Source organism: Manis javanica, chromosome 12, assembly GCF_040802235.1.
Source record: "Manis javanica isolate MJ-LG chromosome 12, MJ_LKY, whole genome shotgun sequence".
NCBI classification, from domain to species: Eukaryota; Metazoa; Chordata; class Mammalia; order Pholidota; family Manidae; genus Manis; species Manis javanica.
The window spans coordinates 39,614,970-39,632,225 of record NC_133167.1 but is presented as its reverse complement, the minus strand read 5'-3'; the positions used below and the strand labels follow the sequence as shown (position 1 = coordinate 39,632,225).

General features: G+C 36.0%; 1 protein-coding gene across 7 annotated transcripts in view; it reads left to right on the top strand.

Moving 5' to 3' along the window:
- The window catches only part of LOC140845003 (general transcription factor 3C polypeptide 3), an 81,308-nt gene that overhangs the window by 6,131 nt on the left and 57,921 nt on the right, over positions 1–17,256 (top strand). For 5 of the 7 annotated variants that reach the window (XM_073218427.1, XM_073218426.1, XM_073218424.1 and 2 more), the window contains exons 5-15: positions 797–988; positions 1,491–1,656; positions 4,939–5,086; positions 5,641–5,725; positions 9,063–9,166; positions 10,098–10,269; positions 12,482–12,684; positions 12,995–13,096; positions 13,729–13,864; positions 15,708–15,945; positions 16,542–16,732. In XM_073218427.1, the coding sequence (XP_073074528.1) occupies positions 797–988; positions 1,491–1,656; positions 4,939–5,086; positions 5,641–5,725; positions 9,063–9,166; positions 10,098–10,269; positions 12,482–12,684; positions 12,995–13,096; positions 13,729–13,864; positions 15,708–15,945; positions 16,542–16,732 (1,737 nt within the window). The remainder of the gene's footprint in view (positions 1–796; positions 989–1,490; positions 1,657–4,938; positions 5,087–5,640; positions 5,726–9,062; positions 9,167–10,097; positions 10,270–12,481; positions 12,685–12,994; positions 13,097–13,728; positions 13,865–15,707; positions 15,946–16,541; positions 16,733–17,256) is intronic. The other 2 variants (XM_073218423.1, XM_073218425.1) reach the window with 1 other exon arrangement.

The following is a 17,256-nucleotide window of genomic DNA, read 5'->3' as shown; positions in this document are numbered from 1 at the left end:
TATTTTGCTTTCCTGATGTGTCTTGAGTCGTTCTCATACGTGAACTTTTATCTTTTCAGTACTTTGGCCTTTCCTTACATCTGGACAAGGGTCCTTTTAGAAGTCTGTACATTCCGGGATTACTCACTAGGATAATTTCAGCTAACTGCTTTTTCTTTTTTACCCCATCAAAAATAAGATTAACCAAACTTCTTCCTTCGGGATATTTTGTTTGGTTCCTCCTTTCCAGTATTATCTGTTCCTTTATTTCAGTTTATAACTGTTTATTTTTGACAATTATCTTTGATTTTAAACGTTTCTGATCATAGACTTTCATTTCAGAAGCATTATTTCAGCAATGCAGATTAACCATCCACTTTGATATTCTGGGTTTAGGTGCTACTTAGATATCCTTTATCCATTCATCCATGACTACTCCTTGGTGTGGTTGCTCGATCATGAGAATTCAACTCCCTGATGTGGCTGATGCTCACTGGGATGAACTCCCTGACTTACTGAGCCGCATTTAGCCTTAACAAAGAGGAATTTTCATGCGGGTTATGGTGGAGAGTATGGTTTTTCATGAAATTATACTTTGCTTAGAGAAAATAATACTTAAAAAATTTTGAAGTGTATGAAAGTAAAGTAAATACATTCTCATGTTTATTCTCAATTCCACTAAATAGTTTGTATGATTCTGCTAGAGCGATTTAAGAGTTTAAGTATTAAAAAACGGATCACTATTGAGCCATAGGAGTGACATTTACTCAAGTCTCTTTCCTCAGCTAATAGAGTTTGTTTTTTGAATTTGTTATAGCTCCTCTGGCTTATGAGCCGTTTTCTACTCTTGCCATGATATATGAGGACCAAGGCGACATGGAGAAATCCTTGCAGTTTGAGTTAATTGCTGCACATTTAAATCCCAGTAATACTGAAGAATGGGTTAGATTGGCAGAAATGTCTCTGGAACAAGATAATATTAAGCAGGCTATTTTTTGCTACACAAAAGGTAATTAGAATGTTTTTCTCATTCTGTTTGATAAAATGTTACATAATAAGTTTTTTGATAACTTCACTTGCTACTCTGGGGTGATGTTAGATGAAATATATTTATTCTTTATATTCTGTTCTACTGGAGATAAGTATTTGGGGTTCCTCTGCTTTCATGTTTATTAGCAACTTTATATTGTGAGTTACTATAGGACAAAAGTTGGTAGAGCATTAACTTCTGTTTCCCACTGAGGTCAGTGTTAGTTCTAGGGCTATTTCTTGAGGGTTAACATTACACTAAGAGTGACCAATGAAGATTAATATGGAGATTCAGATTCTTTCTGGTCTTGGATCAAACCTAGCTGGGAGTTCCTGTGAAGGTAGGTGCCCTCCAGAATAACCGTTGGAGAATTGGTTTAGAGTGTTTATTAAATTTTCAGAAAAAAGGATGGGTCACACCCAGGTACCATGAACCCCTTGTTGTGAAAAATCATAATTTATATTCCATTTTTTCTCTTTAGCTCTTAAATATGAACCTACTAATGTCCGTTATTTGTGGGAGCGGTCAAGCCTCTATGAACAGATGGGAGATCATAAAATGGCAATGGATGGTTATAGGCGTATTTTAAACCTATTGTCTCCATCTGATGGAGAACGCTTCATGCAGTTGGCTAGAGATATGGCAAAGTAAGTTTGGAGTGAAACCCTTGTTAATCATGTTAGAATTGAAGGCATATATTCGAACTAGAATATACATTTTAAGAAGTCAAAAATATGTTTTACTTCCTGTATTTTGGGTTTTTGTTTTCTTTTTTCCCCAGTTCTTTTCTGTTTGTTTGTTTGTTTGTTTTTTCTTCTTCAGTACTTTCCCATTTCCAAGTTAACTGTGTTAGTGCTTGGAAAAATTTGTATACATGATTACCTTCCAAGTGCTCAGAAGATTAAAAATGGGGCATATTCTGAAAGGATGACTAGGTTCTCAGGTTTTCATAACTTAGTTGATGTTTGTGCATTTATGTACTCAGTTATGTGTATTTGCAGTAACATTTTGAATTATTTATTAGTGATGTGCTAAGGAAATGCTTGTGATCTGAATCTTATGTAATCATTTTATTTTGAGCCAGTACTAGAATAACATTTTAAGATAAAAAATTTTCTTTATGGTTGACACATGCATCTAAAATACTGCATCTATTGCATTTATTCCTCTGATATGCTGTACATCAATTATAGCAGAAAATATTTTGGCTAAGTGATGCCTTGTGGTATGCTGTCTATTATAGGGATATTTGTTACATAGAGTATTTCAGCCTAGGAGCAACCATCCCTATCTGGGTGTCTTAGGGGTGAACCCTTTTAATCCTATGGCCATTGCTGTGAAGATGGTTAGCTGTGAAATCACCCCCTATCCTCCCCAGTATGGGTTATATAGGAGTACTAGAAGCATTTTTAGGAAGTTTGTTAAGGTAAAGCAACCCTAAATTGATTCCTGATGTATATATATAATGAGCATTGAGGATCTTCCCAGGTTATCTGCTGTCATATCTGTAGCTGTCCTAGTAGTTAGTCCAGTAATAGTTACTTAATAAACTATTAGATTGTCTATGTAGTAATTTTGTTTTCCACTTTATTTATAACACTTTTGTTAAGAAAGGGTGGTGATGAGCAGTTCTGCCACTGCCATAGAAATCTTTTCTATGTGGAATTCTGTTACTGTAATTTCTGATTGATTAGGCTTTTACTTGGTCCCTACTTTTCCTCCAGAAGTATTTATTGTATGTAAGTGATGTGCTAGACACTGTACAGGACACTAGGAGATCATTATTGAGTGAGTTTTAATATTCCCTTCCCTTGTGGAACTTACATTGTAGTTAGGGGACACAGGCAATAAACGAAACAGCTAAAGATATGGTATGTCACCTATTGATAAGGGATATGAAGAAAAATGAAGCTGGCAAGGAGGACAGGAAGTTGAAGGACAGGACTGTGTTATTTTAAGTAGGGTGATTAGAGAAGAACTTAATTCCTTATGTAGTGGTCATACAGACCTGAAAGTAAACTGAAAGAGGTATGGGAACAGATATTTAGGGAAGGGTATCAGAGGCAAAGGAAATGGCGTGCAGAGGTATGCCTAGGGAACAACATGGAAGCTGAGGGCTTAAGGGGAGTATAGCAGGAGGTAAGGTCAGAGGTGTCAGGAAAAGATCACTTGGCAATTGTGGGCATTGTGAGGACTTGGCTTTTACTCTGAGTATGTTTGGAAGCAATTGGAAGGTTTTGAGTATGAGACTGACATGGTTTGACTTTAATTTTAAATGCATCAGTTCTGGCTGCTCTTTTGAGAATAGATCAAGAAGTGGTAAGGGCAGAAGCAGGGAGACCAGTTAGGAAATTATTGCAATAATTCATTGACAGGATAATGGTAGCTTGGACCAGGACAAAGGCAGCAGGAGGAGGTAAGAAGTAATCAGATTCTAGATACATTCTGAAGGCTAGACTCTGAGGATTTTGTGATAGGACGTGATGTGTGTGTGTGTGTGTGTGTGTGTAAGAGAGAGAGAAGGGGAGAGTTCTGAGGACTAAACACTGAGGCATTCCTGTGTTTAGAAGTCAGTAAGATAAGGAGGAAACAGGGAGACTGAAAGGAAATGGACAATAAAGTAGGGGGAAACTGAGAACATGGTAGTCTAGAAATTTACTTAAGCAAGCACTTGAGGGAGGAGGAATGATCATGTGTGTGGAGTACTCCAGAGAGGTCATGTAAAATGAGGACTGACTGTTGACATTGGAGATGGGGGGAGGGTTTTGGGAGATAGGTGCTCTTTGGAGAAACTTATTAGGGGTGCATAAGAATGGGAGGTGATTGGAATGGGCTACTGGGGTGAGAGATCTTTTTTAAGTTGGGGAAAATTGTAACATACTTGTATTGATATGGGATAATCCACAATTGAGAGACTCATTGAAGATATATGAAAGAAGGGACAATTGGTTGAGTGATATCCTTGAGTCAGGTTGTAGGGAATGGGATCTAATTGATCTTATAAGTGGAGAAAGAGGATAGAGCCATGGGTGTGCATAAATTGGAAGATGTGCTGGGAGTATGTGGGATGTGTCAATTTGATTCTCTTTGTAAAATAAGAAGTACGGTCATCATAGAGAGTAAGGATGGGAGAGTATTAGAGGTTTGACGGGAGAGGGGAAGATGTGAAATAGTCGTCCAGGTCCTTGGTTCCCTGCTACCCCACAGACGGGCAGCATTTGATCACCTGAGAATGGGTCACAAATGTAGAAAATCTTGGCCCTGCCCCAGCTCTACTGGATCAGAATATGCTTTTTTTTTTTTTTTTTTTTTTACAAGATCTTAGTTACTCTGTATGCACATTCAAGTTTGAAGAGTACTGGACTAAACACCTAGTAAGATTTCTGGTCAGCATGATGGGTGCACTTGAGGCTAGTGAGTCCAGTCAGCATGGTCAGCTTGACAGGTGGTGGTAGAGAGTAGGCATATTTGTATTAACTTGGTTGGGGGTTTATCAGATTAATAAAGGGAGAGAAGGGCAAGAGAACTGAGACGTGCAAGGGAGGAATTACAGTGTTGGACCCTGGAGGAGAAGGCACGTGAGGACAGGAAGGGCACAGAGACAGTGAGTGAAAAGGTGGCAGGATCAGTGCTCTGTCGAGCCCAGTGAGATAGCAGAGTTGTCCGTGTTGGGTTACAGAGGCCTCAGGTGGGATGATAGGAGGCAGCTTCTGGAGAGTGAGACGCTTGACACTGAGACGTTACACTGACATAGCACGGCTTTCTCTAGATTGACTGTGATGATGATTTTAAAGAAGAGTTTTTCTCTTCTCAAAGTTTAAGAAAATGAAAATCATAGTTAATAAAGGGCCTAGCAAGGAATGAGTTTTATAGTGTAATTCTGTAATCTGAAGTAAGTACTCATCCGTTTTGCCATTTATTTTTTTTAGGAGTTACTATGAAGCCAATGATGTTACTTCAGCTATTAACATAATTGAAGAAGCTTTCTCAAAACACCAGGCCCTTGTCTCCATGGAGGATGTTAACATAGCAGCTGAACTATACATTTCTAACAAACAATATGACAGAGCTTTGGAGGTAGGAACACGTAATGAGTTTCTTCACTAGATTTTGATGTGTTTCTGTATTCTAGAAATTCCTACAAATTGACTATTCTTTATTTTAGTTATATATGTTAAATAACTTGTACACTAAATTATATATTGAAGTCTGTATGGAAACAGATTTCTAGATTCTATAGTAATTCCATATGCAGTATAAAGTGTAGTTATCATATGGTAAAGGCTTTTGCCATTATCGCAGTGCCAGATGTATCTGTATTTCAGGGTAGCAGGACTTGGCAGCCGGACTAATTGCTATGATTCAGTTCCTAAGCTGTTGGGAAAAGTAGGTTGGTTTGGTGCACAGGAATTATATCCTTAAGCATTAATGTGATATAAGATATGATATAAAAATGTTAACCGTATCACAGCGGTTCCTTATTGTAGAGAGATGTACTGTTGCTTTTTATTGTCCACTTATCTGTTTTATATGTTATAATGATTATTTGGATTAACTGTACAAATTTTTGCACTGTGAAAAGGTTTTTTAAACATACCTATTGTATCATTTCCTTTTTCCCCTTCTTTTAGGTAATTACGGATTTTTCTGGAATTGTGCTAGAAAAGAAAACTACAGAAGACGGCGCTCCAGAAGAGAATAAAGGTTGTAGTATGAGTATGTCTGCATTTTCTGCCATATTCTGCATGTTGAAGTGTATGTAATCCTCTCTTGTTCATAATGTGGCATTTGGAAATCTATAATGTTCTTATAACATTTTCCCAAGAAGCGTTTTTTCCTCACAAAGATTTCATTACATTTTCCATGATTATTACATTTTCTCATAGGAAAATAATTTTTAAAAATTTGTTTTCAGTCCTCAATTTCTCAGTACATCCATTTGAATGCAGTATTTCTCACTGACCCAGGCTCTCTTAGTGATATGTGCAAAAGGAATGGATTAGTGAAGAGCTTATCAGAAACCTTTAAATGTAAAGCAATTTACTTTTCAAAATGGTCTTAAAATGCTGTCATTGAAAAAAATTCTACTTTGAAGTTAAACATTCACATAAAAAGTAGAGATCAATATTATCCTACATTGTTTGAACACTTAAATGTATAATTAGGCAGCTGGTTAGAAAGTCACACCTGAAGTGTAGCTTGCAGTGTTTCAGCTCATTCCCCCATCCCAGCTCTTTGCTTGCCCATTAACCTGTTGTATGAAAATACTAACAGGCAAGACCCTAAGTGAGGTTCAACAAATTGATCTTCTTTATGAGCAGAGTAGATATCCCTGGTCATGCAAGGAGGTTCCTGTGTTGTACCCTCCACCTAGACCCAATGAGGCTTTGGTGGTGCTGGGGAAGCAGGGGAGGCCCTTGGTACTGAGCCCTGCCTGCTTCACAATAGCTGCCTCCCTACCCTGTCATAAGACCTAAAGATTCCATCATCATATAATCCTTTGGGTTAAGGCATGATTATTTGAAAACAGAACCCTTTTATTTACATGATCTGTCCTAATGGAAAGAAGTAACCATTTACATAAATCCATTTATGCTAATTTGTAGAGAATCAAGCCCATGATAAGGGACAAATCAATACTGAAGTGAAAACTTGTTGGGAAATAAAAAGACCAGTTATGTCAAAGTTTCTTGTAAGTGCCTCCGGTAGGTGTGTGTGGAATATACAGATGAGTATGACATTTTCTCTCCTCAAGGAAGTGAGGAGAATATGGGTTCAAATGAAATGTATACAATAAGGAACTGTGTGATAATTTCCATAGTAAAACTGGCATTTTGGGAAACTAGAGGAGGGTGATATAAAAGATCAGAGGATGTTTCTAGAAGTATATTTTAAGCGGACACCCATGGGGAAGTGCCTTTCCGACTGAGGTCACAGGGTGTGGGATCACTGCTTGGTATGGACAGGACCAGATAGGGTGCTTTCTCCGAGTGATTCAGATAGTAGAGTGACTAGAGTAAGGAGCAGGGATTGTAATGCTGTCAGGAATAGGAATTGTAATGCTATCACAGCATGAATGAGGGCATCTGAAGGGCTCTGCCAGTTTTGATACTTTTATTGTACATGGCCTAGCCTAGAGCCAAGTTCCAGTTAAGTTGTTATTTTGCAGCCATAATTTCTGTTTAAGATCTTTCTTCAAAAAAATTATATTCATGTTGAAAATTGTTCTTTCCATTGTTTTGGAAAATATGAAAGAAATACAGAGCTGTGTTCAAGTTTTAATTGTACATATAGATTATTCATTTTGTTTAATACATTTTTCTATATTTCATTGATCCATCCTTCCTTCTTCCCTCTTTTTTTTACTTTTTTAATGTTAGCATACCTGAAATCAGGAAACATCTTCAATCAATGACATGTCATAGTTGAACTAGTGGTGTTTTTCTTTCTTAGTATATAAAATAATGGTGCATCTGAAATCTGTGGCATCTTAGAGTTGGTGAAATAACTTCAAAGAAAAAGATATGTCCAGAAGACTAGGAGATTAAAACACTTCCAAAGTGAGCAAAGATGATTGTTTTTCATGTGCATTTAAAAAAATAACATGTTTTGATGGATTAATTGAGGTTCACATTTTTTGATTCTTGTAAATGTGAATGACCTAATGAGAGTTCAGGAGAATAAAGTGTCAGTGACAAAATATAAGCTTTTTAAAAGAAACTGCTGTTAAATGTTAGTACAGTATTATTTCAGCTGTTAGGGCTGTAAATAATATATACTGTATTTTTTAGCATTGTCAAGTTGGCATTAAAGTGCCTGAATACTTGGTCTCAATCTCTTACACCTATCTGATTAAACTGGTAATAGTTTGTGGATTGCCACAGGTCCCAGACTATACCCTTTGAGTAGCACTGCCCTGTAGGATTTATAAAGTGCCTTCTTGACCTGAGTTCTACCTAGTGTGATAATGCGAGTGTGACCTCCAGTTTCTTTTTGTTTGAATTTGTCTGCTCTATCTTTGTCCTTTTATTTTCAGCCTTCCTGACTTAGATGATTTTAGGCATGTGTCTTATTTTCAACATAAAGTTGAGTTTTACTTTGTGATTATTTCTGAAATCAAACTTTTGATTTACACATTGGACACACTATATCTCTAATTGGTATACCATAGCTACTGGCTACAGAAGAAATATGCTATGGATATAGCCTTAAGTCACTTAGACTAGGCCTTATCCCCATGGAACTTACGTTCTAGTGTGAGTCAATTTACGTATTGGGACTCTAATTGAGCAGAGTAAGTTTCTTAAGCTGGTTTTCTGGTACTAGGTATTGTTTTGGAGTAAGTGATACAAAGTCGCTTAAGTAAGCTTGTCCATATCTTATTCTTGGTAATTTTATTCAGTACTATAATTTATATGACAAGTTCTAGAAAACAGATCAAACTTACTTCATTTTAACGTAATTTAAAATTTATTCTACCATTTCAGATGAACCTCTGATAACCCTCTATGCTTCAGCTTTTTCTGATATGGAAGCTTATTTGGAATTTATTAGACTTTTCAAAATATAAAATACTTTAAATGCAGATAAAAATCCCTTTGATTAACTTCCCAGTGCTTTAAAAATTGTTTTGCTGTAATTGTTTTAGAAGAAAACACAGTATTATTTTATCCCTTTCTCATCCTCTTTGTAGTAAAGACGAAAAAGATGCTTTTGAATTCAAGAAGGGAAAAAGAGAGCTCAGATATCCTTATTTGTCATTTTTGGCTTTTTAGTTCTCTGTAGTTTTGATAGGAGGTGTGGGAGTTCATGTAGGTTTCGGGTAAGTGCATAAGATATTCAGAAAGGATTAGGAAGGGTAATTGCTACCAAAGGACAGACTGAAGGAGGGATAAGAATCTAGTAGCAGAGTTGGCCAAACTTTGAATTGATTATAGAATCACTTGCTTTGAATGAAGTAAATGTGCTCTCACATAGAAGGTAGTTTGCTTCATTTGCCCCACATTCTAAGCTCTCACACGTGGGAACTGCCTTTTATCTGTCTAACCCATAGCTAATGAGAATGTCACCTGCACTATCCCTGATGGCATACCAATAGACATCACAGTGAAGCTGATGGTCTGCCTTGTACATCTCAATATCCTCGAACCACTTAATGTAAGTAACATTCAGATCAAATCCACGTTATTTTTTGTAGATGACAAGAAATTATAAATTGACCCTGACTTCACATTTCTTAATAATCAGGAAGTCGCCATAAGCATCAAATTATTTTTGTGTGAATAAAAGTGTTTTGGAACTTTTAATTATAGTAATTTGTTTTTCTTTCAAAATGAGAAAAATAAGAATATATGATTAGGCCTTTTAAACAATTGGTAATTTGTTACAGCTATTCTCTTTTGCTGACTTTTTGCTAAGTATTTCATTGAATAAAAAATGTATTGAGCATTCACTTTGCAGACCTTAGGAGGAGGTATTGAATAAATAGAGAAATCCCTGCTCTAATTATTCTTTTGTTCTAGTGGGATTAATAGGTAATAAATAAAATAAATACATTAAATATAGGCTGTAAGTTGGTGATAAGTGCTCTGAGAAAAATCAAACAGGGGAAAAGAATAGAAAACATTGGGGATGGGAGGAGTTGCAATTTTAAATAGGTTGGGTCAAGAAAGGCCTCCTTGAGAATGTGACATTTACATAATGACATAAAGGAAGTGAGGAAGTAAGCCGTGTAGATACAGGAAAGAACAGCTTCCCTGAAACATGAGCAAGCACAGAGGCCCTGGAGCCTGGGTATGTTTGACCTGCTGGAGGAGGAGCCCAACAAATCAGTGGCCTTAGCTGCTGCTATACCTGCCTTCTAACCGGCTTTCAGAAGTTGAATGAGTGGATGATAGCAGTATGAGTTCTTTTTAATAAAGATACAGAAATGAGTAGAAAAAAGTGACAGTTTAAAGCTATTTTTATTAAGCTTTGCTCCTTTTATGCTTGCCTCAGATGACCAATATTTAAGTTAAAAAGAAAAATATATATAGCTGTGCATAGTTGTAATGAATGTTTGACTTCTGGCTTTTGTTTTGCATCCTAGCCTCTCCTGACAGCACTAGTGGAACAGAATCCTGAAGATATGGGAGACCTGTATCTAGATGTTGCTGAGGCTTTTCTGGATGTTGGTGAATATAATTCTGCACTTCCTCTCCTTAGTGCATTGGTTTGCTCTGAAAGATACAACCTTGCAGTAGTTTGGCTTCGGCATGCAGGTAATACCTTTTTGTGGAAGGAAGAAGTTTTAATAACATAAGCAGGCAAGAACTTACTTTCCAAAGATGCAGTGATTGTTAGAGAATATTAATGTCTTGGTGAAAGTATTTCTGATTGCGGAGCAGTTTTTTGAAAGTCAGTGTTTTCACTTGTCATGCCACCGAGTGATGCCCCCCTCACTAGTGGTTTGGAGGAATGATTCACTTAATGGTACCAACTGAAGTAGAGGCATTAACATGTCCCTGTTAAAAATACCTTAAATACCTGTCTTTTACCTGTGTTAACTAAAGGGTTTGGTTCCTAGTAATAGATTGTCAGACTTGGAGTGCAATCTGATATTTGAAGAGTTTTACAGGTTTATATTTAATATGTCATTTTTGGGAAAAATTTGATGGATTCTCAATGTTCTTTGAGCTGAAAATATGCTCAGGATTGGGTTTTATGTACCATTTTATTGGAAATCCACATTAATCTGCAATAAATCATTTAGAATAGAAATATAGCTTAAGAAAAAGAACCGAATTTCTTAATGAAATGTATGAAAGCCAAAAATATTCTAATAGTATTTCATATAGCATTAACATAAAAGATACATTGAAATTTGAACAGTCTTTGTTTAAAATACTGCATTATGGCAGAAAGTTCTTATTGTTCTTAAAATGTTACATCATGGCAAAAAGTTCTATAACTAGAAAAGCATTGGTTGACATTTTAGGGTATTTTGAAACATATCACAGATATGAAATAGCAAAGAGCACTTAATGATTAAAATGACACTTCTGTTTAGGGGGGTGAATATGAATGCAAATGTAACACCATCATTAAAAGTTTTTTATTATTTGTGTATTTGAATTTTAAGACATGAGCAGGGAGTTGAGTTTTTATCACCTTCCTAAGTCTGTGATAATTGAAACTGCTCCTGTTGCTAATAGTAGATACTTGACACATCCTCCTTAATTATGATTATGATTCTGGTAAGTGAGTTTCCATTGTGAGCCTGTGTAGCTTTGCAGTGATTGGAAGGTTAAAACTTCAGAGTCATCTAAAAATCATAAATTTGGGATTGGTACATTAGAGAGATAATTAAAGGAATTAATGCCTGTGGCATAATAACAAAATATCTTTAAAAGTGAAAAATGAAAACTGCAGTCATGATGATCCATCCATATTTAGTAGTCTTGCTTTATTATCAAAGTTTAACTGAAAGATAATTTAGTAGAAGTCTGAAAAATTTGAGGTTTAAGAAAGCAAAAGTCCCATTTTAGGAGATAATCACGGTGAAAAAGGAAAGAGGTGAAAGGGCTTCGGTTACTGTTGTGGCCATCAGGGTGAGAAGAAGAAATGCTGACAGGAATTCTTTTTTAAGTTCTAAGGATAGGACTTAATAATTGATTGGCATAAGATTTGAGGAATAGGGCCCAGTAACTTTGCTTCTGAGCACTTGTCCTGAGAAAATCATTGAGTGAGGTGAGAGGTGGTAGTTTATATTGGTGATCACAAAACTCTGGAGCCTGGCAGGTAACAAAAATGAGTAAAATGCACGAGTGGGAAGGCTCTAGGGCAGGGAGCTGGGGAACCCCGTCTAAAGGATACTGCTGTTCCTCAGGTTAGGCTGATGTGCCGTGTGGGAATGGGGCACCCACTGCACCAACCCCAGAGTTTTCAAAAGAATCCAGAAACTCAGATTTCATAAACATGCTGATTTTTAAAAATGTAGACAACTCAGTGTTTTTTATAGCGCTATGGCCTAACAAAACACATCTGAGGGTTAAACTGGTCTGCCAATTTTTAAACCTGAAGATGTTTACTGTGGTGTTATTTATTAGAGTAAAAGTTTAGAAATAACTTAAATGTCAAGTAATATGGTTCAGTAAATAATCAATTTGATTGAATATTATAACCATTCAAAAGGCCGATGAAGACATGGGAAAATGTTGAAAGCATAATGCCAAGTGAATAAAGCAGAACCCCAAATTGTATGTGTATACTGATTAATCCTTGTAAGCAGTTTGGGTTTAGAGAAATCAATAGATTGATTAATCAGTGGAGATTAGAAGGGATAGTTGTTTTGAGGTACTAGAAATATGCATATATTTAGTTCTTGTTATAACTTTTTTATATTGCTATACTGTATTTCTTTAAAAATGGAGAAATGATTTTTTGGCCTGCTTCCAAATCTGTAGTTCATATTTATGCTTTAACACATTTTAGAATGTTTAAAGGCCTTAGGCTATATGGAGCGAGCTGCCGAAAGCTATGAGAAAGTGGTTGATCTGGCCCGCCTCCATTTGGATGCAAGAATTTCACTTTCCACACTTCAGCAGCAGCTGGGCCGCCCTGAAAAAGCCCTGGAGGCTCTGGAACCAATGTATGATCCAGACACGTTAGCACAAGATGCAAATGCTGCACAGCAGGTAGGCCATGTAACAGAAAGAAGTTTTCATTGGTGGGCTGCATTTTAGAACTTTCTTCTCAGGACATGTTGTATCCAAAAGTTTTGTTTTAGTTTATTAAATGGTTTTGAAAATGGTTTTGAATCATTTTAGTCACTTATTAGACATTGTAAATTACAGTTTCTAGAATATCGGGTCTTAATTCTTGTGAAAGATCATAAAACAAATATCCTTAAGGTTTGATTTCTAAGACAGAACTTCTCTATGCAAACAAAACAGCCTGCAGCAAAGGCATCTTGTCACACTCATTGTCATGTGCTTATTTATTTAGGAACTCAAGTTACTGCTTCTTCGTTCTACTCTGTTGTTTTCACAAGGCAAAATGTATGGTTATGTGGATACCTTACTTACCATGTTGGCCATGCTTTTAAAGGTGGGTAATGATCTTTCTTTATATTAACATTATTGGCTTTTTAAATGTTTAGAATTTGTTTAAATATAGATTATAGCTATTTTATAACCATTTTATTCTACTAAATAAACTTTTTAAAGTGAAAGTCAGATATAGACAAAAGACTTAAAGATTTATGGTATGTAATTGAAAGTTCTAATGAAAATGTAAACTTGACTGTAGATTAACTGAAATAAAATCTATGCTAGTACGTATTTAGAAAGGTGAGAGCCATGATTTTATCAGTCATTAGCCCTGTAGACACTACTATGTGCCAAAATTGTTCACCTTGCAGAAATGTTTTCCAGATATGATATCCTTTTTAAGTCTAGCTTTTTTCAGGTAAGTTGTTGTGTGTGTGTGCATGTGTTATAAAGTTAAAGTGAATTTGCCTTCTTCTTCTCTGCTAAGGTAAGTAGTGTGACCCGAATTTCTTTGGTAAGAAGAAAACAGTCTCTTCATTTTCTTTTAGGTATTTAAATACACAGTAATTTGGCCTTTTTATTCCTTATTAAAGAAGCTTTCAGGCATACCTGTGGAACTTATGGCATATAGATTTTCTTTAAAAAATTGTGTGACTAAAAAATATCTCAAGTTTATCATCTTTAATGCAGGTAGCAATGAATAGAGCCCAAGTCTGTTTGATATCCAGTTCCAAATCTGGAGAGAGGCATCTCTACCTTATTAAAGTGTCAAGAGACAAAATATCAGACAACAATGACCAAGAGACAGCAAATTGTGATGCCAAAGGTAATTACTTTCATTTGCTTAATTACATAGAAGTGGCTGAGTTGAAAAAGACTCCTGAGGTTACACCTGACAGTAATCTAATTGAAAATATACCCTTTTCAAATTAAATGAAGTTTTCTAATCTAAATCCCTCAAGTATAATAAACTCATTTGGTGTTTAAAAAAAAGGCTACATGTAAATCATTTAATTTTTATAAGTTGAAAAACATCTGCTTTTATCTTTCTGTGAAAAAAACTAAACATGACTTTTAATTTGGCTTTTCAGGAAGAAAATATATCTTAAATTTATGAAGATTAGATGACTGTACAAATCACTCTACTTGTCCAGTTATTTCAATTACATATATTTCATTCTTTGTCATATTAATTTTTGACAGTGTAGCAATGGTCATATAAACTCTGAAAATAAGTTGCTTTGGCCCAGTCTCAAGTAATGTGAGTTTAAAAGGCATCTATTTTTAGGCTGGAGAAAACATTAAGTATGTTAGGGTGAGGTTATTACTCAGAGAACTGGAAAACATCTAGGTTATAAACTGGAGATACCAAAGATTATTTCATTGTTAATTAATTCAGCAGACATTTATTAAGTCATTGTTACAAGCATGGCAGTGTGCAGTGGGCAGGGCTTTAGAATCCAGAAGAGCTGAATCTCTATAAGCACAATGTTAAAACATAAGTAAGGTGTTTCAGGGAGAAGACTCAGGAAAGGAATGCGCTTTGGCCCCCCATAACCTAGCTCTGATTGCCGCAGAGCCCTGCCGTCTGTCCAGTTCACTGTTTCTGGGCTTATCCTAATAGCTTCTTCCTCGATGGCATGTATTTGGGACTATGTTTCTGTAAGTTTTATTATTCTTTACATTTGATCCTGTTTTCTCTTTCAGTATTTTCTCTTCTCAGGTCCGTTGTTGGTTTTTCTCAGGCTCACAGGGTTTTGTTTTGTTAAGGTGGGTGTCCCCTCATACTCATGTACTAGCATAGGATAAGCAAAGCCTCCTTAGGTTACATACATTTTTGTACTCTGATTTTTTCACTTATTTTTTCACAGACATTTTCTCATCTTGCTCTATTCTCCTTATAGCTATTCTATGTAAGGAACGTGAATATTCCATTGGATAGCAGTTCCATAATTTATTTAATCATACCCTTCTTTTTTGATGTATGGTTGATTGTGATAATTTTATAAGTAATATGGTAGTGAGCATCTTCATGCCTTTAGATTTATACATACTTTTGATGAATTGTTTAGGATAGGTTCTCAGAAGGAGAATACTGGGTCAGAAATGTTTTATGGCTTTTGATATTTCTCAAGGGTATGAAAGGGAGGCTTCTTACAGATAAATAAGGAAGAGAAGATAGTTAAAGGAAAAGAGAAATTTTGAAGCAGATAAAAGAAAATGAAGATTATAAAAAGATGAAGAACAATCTGAATTTCAAAGTATGAATTTGAAATCTTTGCTGAGCAAGCACTTGAATGCCTTTTATGTGCAGACTCCTGTATTTGACGTCAGTCATGAAGTGCACACTCATTCTGCCCTGAAGGACCATATGTCTTAGCTTGCACTGAGAAACACCAGTGAGGTAACTGGACTTTGTAGAGAACAGATTAGAAGTGAGAGTTACCTGGAATTGCAGATTGGCAGAGCGTATGGAGGTGGTGTTGATGGAGTGGAAACAAGCAACTTCCCCTTCTGGTCATTGTCAGAAGAGTGTTGGCAAAAATTCAGGTCTATAGGACCATGGTTATTCAATTTAACCTTAGAACCAATCATGTGAATTCTTCCTTTTAATACTATAGTATTTGGAAATACAGTGACCTAACTGATTTTCACTGGTCTCATTTTAGCAATACTTGCCGTACTCACGAGTGTCTTGACAAAAGATGACTGGTGGAACCTTCTGTTGAAGGCTATATACTCCTTATGTGACCTATCCCGATTTCAGGAGGCTGAGTTACTTGTGGATTCTTCTTTGGAATATTACTCGTTTTATGATGACAGGCAAAAACGCAAAGAGCTGGAATACTTTGGTCTCTCTGCAGCAATTCTGGACAAAAATTTCAGAAAGGCATACAACTATATCAGGTGATTTTTCCAATAACTAAGTTTAATTCATTCTGTGATAGAGTATGTATATTTATTTTTACTTTGTCTCTCATGCTCCAGACCTAGTAACCTATTGTATTTTAACTGCTCTTGCTTACTGGTTAGTTCAGGCCATTGTTGCATGCCCTCTCATATGCTTAACCTCTTGTGTCTCAGTCTACCCATTTAAAATGGCCATCATAACACCACCACCTCATGGGATTATTATGAGGCTTTTAACAATGCCTGGCATGCATTATTGTTAGTTATTACTCAGTATTCATTGTACTGCAGTTACAGTGGGTCAGCAGAGAACATATGAAACTTAAACCACCTGATTCTGTTTTCTGGCTTAAAAGTTTTGTTGAAAAGTAGAAATAAGATGTAGAAATAATGAACTAAAGTAGTATTTTCTGGAAAAAATCATTCACCATGTAAGTGGTTTTGCTTAAATACATTGAAACAATCTGCTTTTCCTTGTTGGGGGATGCTACATTTCAGTGTTGGTAGGACAGCCCCGAAAGGGTTTCATTCTTAGAAATCAGGAAGTTCTTTTCCATCATATTTTTACCATCATCCTCTTTCTGCAATCTTAGGATAATGGTCATGGAAAATGTCAATAAACCCCAGCTCTGGAACATTTTCAATCAAGTTACCATGCACTCCCAAGATGTACGCCATCATCGCTTCTGTCTCCGTTTAATGCTGAAAAACCCAGATAATCATGCCCTGTGTGTCTTAAATGGACATAATGCATTCGTATCTGGTAGTTTTAAGCATGCGCTTGGTAAGTGCCCTGGCACATGACTTTGTCAAGTGTGGGAAGCCTAGTGGTTAAGAGCCAGGCCTCTGGAGTGGAACTGCCTGGACGTAAATAGCAGCTCCTTCATGGCAAGTTCCTCTACTTCCTTTTGGCTCAGTTTCTTTATCTCTGAAGTAGAGATAATAATTGGACCTACCTTGTGGATTTTTTGAAGATTAAATGATAAGTACTTAAAACAATGCGTGGCACATATAGTAAGTGGCTGTAAGTATTGGCAATAATGATAATTTATGTTAGTATTTGTTTTTCTTACGAAGCTTTGGTTTCAAAAGGCTGAAGTGGTCTTATAATTCATTGTAAAGGTCAACAATACTTCCTACTTAGGCATGTTTGTTTTAAAAATAATTTTCATTAATTATGGATTCTTTGCTACCTGATTTTAATTTGCTGTAGTACAAAAAAGGCTTTAAGATTTGTTGATAGTTCATCCCCTACTAGACAAGTCTCTATATCAGCATTTATTTACATGATAATTACTTATTCTAATT